Below are 9,574 nucleotides of genomic sequence, written 5' to 3' on the forward strand. Positions count from 1 at the left end.
AGGGAGGGTGGGGAGCTCTGAGGGAGGGTGGGGACCTCCGAGGGGGGTGGGGAGCTCTGAGGGGGGTGGGGAGCTCTGAGGGAGGGTGGGGAACTCTGAGGAAGAAGCCTGGCTGTTTGGTTGTTTCATCTGCTGGTTCCTGCTCCTGCTGCTGATGGTTGAGAGAAAAAGAGACCAAAAGAAGCTGGAGACACCTGACAGAGGAAGGCTAGACTTGCTCCTACTTTAAAGAGACAAAGCCCCTTTTCCCTCTACCCTTCTTTCTCTCCTACCTGCTGTTGAGGGGTTGGAAGGAATAAGGGTTGGAAGGGAGGTAGAGGGATATAAAAACCAAATAAAATAGCTAAAACAAATACACCTACAGGGCTGCATATGAAATTATTGTTATATATCAGTGTTTAGTTCCTGGTTTTGATGGCTGTATTATTGTTAAAAAATATATTCTTGTTCATAGGAGGTAGACATTATAGAATTTGGAGTTCAGTGGCCAATTGACTCTCAAATAGCTCAGACAAAAAATCTCCACAATATACTTGCAAATTTAAGATCATTCCAAGTAAAAAGGCAATGTAAGCAAGAGAGCAAGAATAAAAAAAAATTAGAGAATGTCTTTCTGAGTGATAAGAAGCTTTGGAATAACAGGAGGAAGAAGGAGAGAAGGAAAAGAGGAAGAGAAGTAAAAGGCAGGAAAAGGATGAGGTAATGGAGGAGGAGGAGGAGGAGGAAGAAGAGCAGCAGCAACAATAATAGCAGTACTAGTATGAACAATAATAATGATAACAAAATAACAATAAATATATATACACTTTATATAAAGATAAAAAATAATGACCAGGCTGGGCGTGCTGGTTATTATTTTAATTATTCTGTCTCACACCTAGAAGGCAGAGACAGAAGGATCTCTACAAGTTTAAGGCCAACCTGGTCTCCATAATGAGTTCTAGGCCAGCCAGAGCTACATAGTGAAATCCTGCCTCAAAAAGAAACAAAAGAAAACAACCCAGGCCAGACACAGTGGCACATTCCTGCACTGAAGCCCAGCCTGGGCAACACAGTAAGACTCTACCTTTAAAAGAACCCTGTCATCCTAGCACTTGGGATGCAGGCAGCAGGACCACAAGTCAGAAGCCCCTTTGACTGCTGTGCTGGTTTATGTTGATTACTAACTTGATGGGATCTAGAATCGCCTTGAAAACAGATCTCCAGGCATAACTGTGAGGTACTTTCTAGATTAGACTCAAGTGGGAAGACCCACACTAATGTGGGCAGCCCCCACTCCATGGGCTCAGGTCCCAGGCTTCAGAAACAGAGAAAGCAGGCAGAGCAGGGACGTTCATCTGTCTGCTTTCTGATCATGGACACGATGTGACCAGCAGCCTCACTCTCCTGCAGCCATGCCTTCCCATTCATGACACACTGTGAGCCAAAATAAACCTTTACTCCTTTGCTTTGGTCAGGAATTTTGTCACAGCAGCAAGAGAAGTAGCTATATAGTTAGATGCTGTCTCATTTAAAAAACAAATCAAAACAAAACAAAAACCCTTAAAATTGTAAGAACAGAGATCTCACTTCTAGCACAGGGCTGCATGAGCTGAGTGCACTGTTCTCAGAAGAAACGCACAGAGCAGAAGCTAAATGGGGTGTGAGGATAGGAAGGACAACGCAAATCAAGACTGAAATGACTGTAAGCATGGGCAGATCGTGGAGGACCAGCTCAGAGAATCTGAATGCCACACTTTCAGGGGCAGGAAGCTATTAAATGGCTTTAAGGCAAAGGACAGGGTACATTCTGTACTTTAAGAGTCATCTTTGAAGAACGATGAACTAAGAAAGGTTGGGAGCCTTGGTAGGCAGACCACCACTTAAGATCCTAATGGCTTTTACTCCTAAGGTCAGGTGCTGATGGTCCAGCAACAGCCAAACAGAGAGGAAAGCTCAGCAGGGAGAAATGCTGCAAGGTCCCAAAAGCTCAGCTCAGCCACAGCGCGGCAGAGGAAAGAACCAACTCCTGAAGGTTGTCATCTACCCACAGACAGACAGACAGACAGACAGACAGACACACACACACACACTCACACACACACACACACACACGCACACACACACACACACGCGCGCGCGTGAACAGAACCACCAAGATTTAGTAAACGGCTAAATATAGATCCTGCCAGAATAAAGATGTCTCAATTTACAAAAGTTAAAATATATGAAATATTAATTTGATTTTTCTTCTTGTACTTTACCTTTCCCATTACTTAAATCAGGTACTCCATTTTCTTGACCTCAAAGCTTTTGTTGTGAGGGAGAGGGATGCACTCCAAAGGAGAGCTCAGACTTTTGTAAAGATCTTAGCTCATTTGAAAGATAAGGGTAGGAGTTTCTGAACTCCTGAACTCTATGACCCAGGAATTAATAAGCCTTACATTCTTCCAAGTCCTTAAAGAATGTATATTCTAAGGGAGAAGAAAGAGAGGTGCAGGAAGAAAAGAAAACCAGTAAGCAAAGACTACTGGGCATTAAGGAAGCAAGAACAATGGGGAGGGAGCCGAACCCATGAGGCTAACAGTTTTCTCACTCCCACAAGGCCCTGTCAGGTCGCTTTTCCTCAGAAGAATAAGGTTACTCAAAACATCAATGTCAACGCCTTCCCCACCCCACTCCCACTTTCCAGGCGGCATTCTAACATCCTATTACACCATCCCAGAAGACTGTCCACTTACAGGAACGTGCTGAGTTGAAGAACAGGAGTCTGTGGACCGAGGAGAGGAGATGGAGCACCTGGAGGAAGCCGGAGAAAGAGGCTGGGGCTCTGCCTTAATGTCTGCCATGGAAAGACACGGAGAACGGCTTTACACACCAATCCATACAAACTCAGAATAGGATGGGTAAGAAGGTAAAAATGGTCTTTGAAAATTCAATTAGTGGTGAGGGCAAGATTACAAAAACATATCATTTCAATAAAAACCTCAGGATCAGAAAAGAACGCACACGTCTGCTCCTGTAGGAAGTCCCATCTGCACTAGTTCTCTGGAGAAGAGGAAGAAACTCGTTGCACTGGCTTTCTTAGCTGAGGGGCAAGAGCAGGTGGGACATTCTACTCTAGAGAGTCCTCTGTGTTTTCAGTATTATGCCGTATACAAAAGCCAATTGCCCAGAACCAGAAAGGAAGCGTAAGCAAGCAGCAGCGTCCCATCCAACCATATCTATGTGTTCACCTTCACTATCCCATCAAACCGTGTGTCTATGTGTTCACCTTCACTGTCCCATCCAACCGTGTCTATGTGTTCACCTTCACTGTCCCATCAAACCGTGTGTCTATGTGTTCACCTTCACTGTCCCATCAAACCATATCTATGTGTTCACCTTCACTGTCCCATCCAACCGTGTCTATGTGTTCACCTTCACCGTCCCATCCAACCGTGTCTATGTGTTCACCTTCACTGTCCCATCAAACCATATCTATGTGTTCACCTTCACTGTCCCATCAAACCATATCTATGTGTTCACCTTCACTGTCCCATCCAACCGTGTCTATGTGTTCACCTTCACCATCCCATCCAACCGTGTCTATGTGTTCACCTTCACTGTCCCATCCAACCGTGTCTATGTGTTCACCTTCACCGTCCCATCCAACCGTATCTATGTGTTCACCTTCACCGTCCCATCCAACTGTATCTATGTGTTCACCTTCACCGTCCCATCCAACCGTATCTATGTGTTCACCTTCACCGTCCCATCCAACCGTACCTATGTGTTCACCTTCACTGTCCCATCCAACCGTGTCTATGTGTTCACCTTCACCGTCCCATCAAACCATATCTATGTGTTCACTTTCACTGTATGAACTTATCCATCTAATCAGCTCCTGCCTCCCACCTCGAAATGCAGAAACACAAGGTCAATGTTCACTTGACAATTTTGGCTCTTTGTTTTATTTTTTTGTTTGTTTTGTTTTGTTTTTAGTTGATTGTTGTTGTTGCTATAGTTTGTTGTTGTTTTGAGGAACTGAATATCAAGCCTCAGGCTTTGTGCATGCTAGGTAAACACTTTACCACTGAGCTACACCCTCCACCTAGTTACCGTGTAACTAAATCTTTGCTGAAACAACCATTTTATTAACTTCTCAGAATCTGTGGATCAGGAATTTGGAGTAGAGAACACTCATGTAACTCACATTCTATGAGGGAAGACAGGAAATGAAGGAGAACAGGAAGGGTAGAGATAAGACTGGAGTTACTGGTGAAATGTGCTGGTTCTATGTCCACTTTCTCTCAACTCCTATAATCTGTGTGTGACACTAATGATCTCTACACCCACTCCCTTTTAGGCGGCGTATGCACAGACGAAGAAGGAAGCATACTAGTGGGTAGGAGAAGACATTTTTCCTTCAGTTTCTCCTGCCAGCTCTGCCCTGTCCAGGGTCTTTCAGCACACTCACGCCCAACCTCATCAAGCTCCCTTAAAAATATCAGCTCTACTAGCTGCCAGCCCAGCCAAAGAGTGTGAGCTCTGGGTGCAGGGAGAGCTCTGCTGCAAAGAAATAACTCAGAAAGGGACAGAGGGACCAGCGAGCTGAGCCAGCTGTGATGAGCACTCACTCCTACGGAGGACTTGAGTTTGATTCCCAGCACCCACACGGCAGCTCGTGATGGTCCATAACTCCAGTTCCTGGCTGCTACTTCTACCCTTCTCCATCCCTCTTCTTCCACCTTTTCAACCCCCTAACACTAGAGAGAGGAAAAAGACTAGAGGGACCTTATCGTGAGACTACTTCCTGCTGATTAGGGGTGTCAAGTTCCAGTTTGATCTTCATTGTCAGGATACCTAATTCTTCTTGTTTTTTTCTTTGCACATGACTACTTACAAACCGCAACTAACTGCAACTAACCACCAACCAACAATCCACCCACACTAACCGCCAACCAACAATCCACACACACTAACCACCAACCATTCACACACACTAACCACCAATCAACAATCAACCCACACTAGCCACCAACAATCCACACACATTAACCACCAACCACCAATCCACCCATACTAACCACCAACCATCCACCCACACTAACCACCAACAATCCACACACACTAACCACCAACCACCAATCCACCCACACTAACCAACAATCCACCCATACTAACCACCAAACATCCACCCACACTAACCAACAATCCACACACACTAACCACCAACCAACAATCCACCCATACTAACCACCAACCATCCACCCACACTAACCAACAATCCACCCACACTAACCACCAACAATCTACCCCACTTCTTGGTGCTCTCTAGCATTTATATGCCCTCTGAAGAATCTCCAGAATTCCAAACACCAGACACTTGCAGAAACTATCTGCAGCTGGCAAAAACCTCTCCCCTGCTAGAGCACGAGGCAAATCATAGTCAGATACTGTGGGCAATCTGAAGCAGCCCCATATCTCACACCTAGGATTAAAACAAAAACACAATTGTAATATTTCTGTGTTTTTAAAGAAACTAAATTCTCACTTCTCAGGGGCTCTAACATTCTCTTCTGACCTCCAAAAGCACTAAGCACATGGTGCACAAACATATGTACGTGAAACATTCATATATGAATATAATAAATAAATCTAAATTTTTTTTCTAAAAAAAGTCCTCTAGCCTCTATACATATACACACACACACACACACACACCACACATACCAGAAAAAAAAAATAATAAAGATTAAAGGGAATAATAACATATCTAGTTAACAAAGAAAATAAGATGCATTGATAAGAAAAAGTATAAGTTATAAGAAGGTTATTTTCTTTCAAAGAAAAAAAAGTCTACTTTTTATCATACAGTAGGATGGCTCATTGGTTTAAATAACAAAACTGTAGAACAAAGCCATAGTGGCTGAGAAACTGCATTAAGTTATGGAAATGAAATCCCTGAATGGATCCTCATGCATAGTCACATTAGCTGAGGCTAAAAAGGAATTATAAGTTTCATTCAAAACACATGATCCTTAGGGCTAGAGAGATGGCCCTAAGAGCTGATGAATCTTCCAAAAGACCAAGGTTCAATTCCCAGCACCCACAAAGTGGTTTACAATTATGTATGTCCAGTTCCAGGGGATTAGACGCCCTCTTCTGGTCTCCTTGGGCACCAGGTGCACAAGCAGTGCATAGATATACACGAAGGCAAAACACTTACACACATACATTTTAAATTTAAATTGGACATTAAAATCCAAAGAAACTATTGTAAACTGTAGTTAAACTCTGTCCAAATAACAAGGATTTTTATGGTGTATTGATCTGCCCTGAGTAGCAGCCTGTGAAAGGTTCATCATTACACCTTAAGAAACTGGCATAGGAAACAAATGATATTTTTATCCAATTTCCTGTTCTCTCTATTGTCATTATAAAACTTTGATCACTTAAAAAAAATAGCATTAGCCAAGCTGTGCCCCTCCTCAAAATGATGTAGAGCAAATTCAGGGGCCCCACTAGAAGGCTCCTAATTGCTGGTAACCCTAGCCTCATCCTTTTCCTTTGGCCCTGTTGGCCAGGATTTTCTGACCCACTTAATTCCAAGTATTAACCAAACGATATCGTGAGTCTGCCCAGAGCGTTTATGGGTAAAGCGTCATTACCTGAGCAGAAGTGGCTGGTGGGGCTCCATAGGTCTGACTCCCAAGGCATCAAATCCAAATCAAAAGTAAGATGATCGAAATTATTTTCCTGTAGGTGTCAAGTCAGCAAATGATTAAAAATGAAACACACACACTGTGAAATAAAACCATCAGGCACCATTTACCATGGACAACATAATGGCTACCACCCAAGCCAACTGTTCCATACTGCAGATACATCTTAGAGAACCCAGGGATACAGAACTTCTGGCTTGCCAGAGGACAAGAACAACTAGAAAAGGAAACAGGCTCAATAACTAAAAAATTTGTGAGATTTATTCTTTTTTTTTGTGGAAACAGACCATTAATGATTCACAAAATGACTCTCGCCATAAGAGAGATCCAAATCCAACAAGATAGATTTTTTTTCCCTTTGCTCTTAAGAAAAGCAAGTGCAAACAAATAGCTACTCATATCATCTCTCTACAGAATAAAGATGCAGACACAGCTGGAAACAACACAGGAGTCATAAAGAGGGTGAGTGCTGCAGGGGAGTGTCCTTTTTCACCTCACTATTCTGCGCTTTTCAAACTTCTAAAGTTTTTATAAACTCAACAAACAAACAAACCCAAAAAGCATTTTTAGGGCCAATAAGACAAGCTCAGCAGGTAGGGGCTTAAAGAATGAGGCAAAGTTCAGAATTTCTATAAGCTAACCACCTACAACATATACACACACATAAAAAAATCTAAGTCATTTTGATGACCCAAAGTATTACAATAACAGTTTTTACATAGTTCTCTAACCAATCAAAGATAAAAATAAGGATATGACTAATTTTCAGAGCTCTTGAAGAGGAAGTTGGTAAGTTCCTCTTCACTAGATACATGAGTCACGCATGCCTCCTAATCCCACTATTTCCCACAAGCAGCAAAGGACCTGTAAAAACCAAGAAACAGCACTCAGCTAATGGCTCACACCAATACTTTCAGTACTCAGAAGTTTGAGGCAAGAGGACCACTAGCAACTGCAGGCCAGTCAGTGCTATGTAGTAAGTTTGAGACCATCCAAGACTACAGAGTGAAGCCTTGAGTCCAAAACAAACAAATAGGATGTCGAATGGCTTTTCCAAGGTCACTCACCTCCAAGACAAAATATATGCTAAGTATACAAGGCTTCTCAAACCATGACCTGGACAATTTTATAGCTCTGTACTTACTGACTACAAGAGCTACTAACATTCATGGTCAATGGTGTCACTTAGCTACTAGCCTAAGCCTACTATTCGGAAACCCTCATGAGTTCGTTAATCACAGTACAAATGAAACATCAAGTTATTCACTATGGCTCCAACAGTGAGTACTTACATAAGTCTCGTGTGCCGCATCAAACTGCACATCATCAGTGTCTGTGAAATAGCCGAGTTCAGCGAACAATGTAGACTCTAGAATACAAAAGGAAAAAGAAACACTACTGTCACTCAGGAGCCTGCGAGTGGAACAAGCTCTGCGCCCCTTGGCAATCTATTCCTTTTCCTTTAGGCACTGCTGCTGCTGACAAGCTCAAGCAATGTGAACACCATGAGAACGTGGGCATGGCTCCCCATAACACATAGGTACGGATATATACACCTGGAACCTCAGAATGGGGAGACGAGAAAGATGGACTCCCTAGAGCTCACTAGCCCAATCAGTGAACTCCAGCTCCAGTAAGAGACTCTGTCCTAAAAACAAAACCAAGGGCCAGAGCGAGCGGGGCCAGAGCAAGCAGGGCCATCCTGAGTTCAATTCCCAGCAGCCACATGATGGCTCATGGCCATCTGTACAGCTTCAGTGTACTCATACACATAAAATAAATAAATAAATCTTTAAATAAACAAAAACAAAAACAAAAAGTGGAAGCTTGGCAAGATGGCTCAGCAGGGAAAGGCATTTGCTGCACAAGCCTGACAACCTGAGTTCTGTCCGCGGAACCCATGTGAGGGTGGAAGGAGAACCAACCCCACACACATGTGGCTGTCCTCTGCCCTCTGCACACACCCTGTGGCATGCCCACCCTCGCCCCAACACACATACGATAAAACTCAGTTGAAAAGAAAAGGTAAAAATGACTGAGGAAGATACCCCGCATTGGCCTCTGGCCTCTACATGCACACACATATGTACATATCCTCACACACATGCACACACCCAGAAGGAAGTACACATAAAAATGTCTAATACATAATAAAAGTCCTGCCTAAGCTTCAGCAATCTGAAGTGTATTCTAATTTCTAGTGAAGTTTCCCTATAAACCAAGAAAAATCTGGACCAGAAAAAGATTCTTCCGTAATCTACACTACAAACTTTCTAGAAGCAGCTCAGGGTGCCGACAAAGCCCAATACTTCCTACACTCTGTAAAGCTTCCCTTCCCTAACTAACACTTCCTAACTCTTCAACTTTCCCAGCTCCAGATCCTCCTTGGTACTAACCTCCCGCAGTGAAGTACTTCCTCCATGCAGACTCCTCAGCCACACTGCCAGTTCACTTGTCTGCCTGTGGTGGTTTGAATGAGAGTACCAGCTCCCCCCAAGAAGCTCAGAGTGGGTGAACTATTTATGAAGCAGTAAGAGGTATGGCCTTGTTAGAGGAGGTGTGTCACTGGTGGGGGGCCTTGAGAGTTTAAGATCCCACACCAGATGCAGTCTCAACTCTCTCTGCAGGCTGCCTGCAGATCAGGATATAAGCTCTTAACTACTGCCCCAGCATCCTGCCTGCCTTGGTCATGGTGTCATAAAACAACAGAACAGGAAGGAAGACACTGACCAGTGACAAGAATCTTTCACCAACTAAAATAAGGCCCAGCAATAATATATAGATAGTAAGAATGCCAGTACTGGGCGGTGGTGGCGCACGCCTTTAGTCCTAGTACTTGGGAGGCAGAGGCAGGCAGATTTCTGAGTTCAAGGCCAGCCCGGTCTACA

The 9,574-nt window shown here is 43.6% G+C and overlaps 1 protein-coding gene across 3 annotated transcripts in view; it reads right to left on the bottom strand.

Annotated features, from left to right (window-relative positions):
• Positions 1-9,574, bottom strand: part of Atf6 (activating transcription factor 6) — a 159,810-nt gene that overhangs the window by 141,208 nt on the left and 9,028 nt on the right. For all 3 annotated transcript variants that reach the window (XM_031388936.1, XM_031388925.1, XM_031388913.1), the window contains exons 3-5: positions 7,979-8,055; positions 6,633-6,720; positions 2,721-2,821 (exon numbers count right to left, since the gene is read on the bottom strand). In XM_031388936.1, coding sequence (XP_031244796.1) covers positions 2,721-2,821; positions 6,633-6,720; positions 7,979-8,055 — 266 coding nt within the window. The remainder of the gene's footprint in view (positions 1-2,720; positions 2,822-6,632; positions 6,721-7,978; positions 8,056-9,574) is intronic.

This window comes from Mastomys coucha, unplaced genomic scaffold, assembly GCF_008632895.1.
Source record: "Mastomys coucha isolate ucsf_1 unplaced genomic scaffold, UCSF_Mcou_1 pScaffold1, whole genome shotgun sequence".
NCBI classification, from domain to species: domain Eukaryota; kingdom Metazoa; phylum Chordata; class Mammalia; order Rodentia; family Muridae; genus Mastomys; species Mastomys coucha.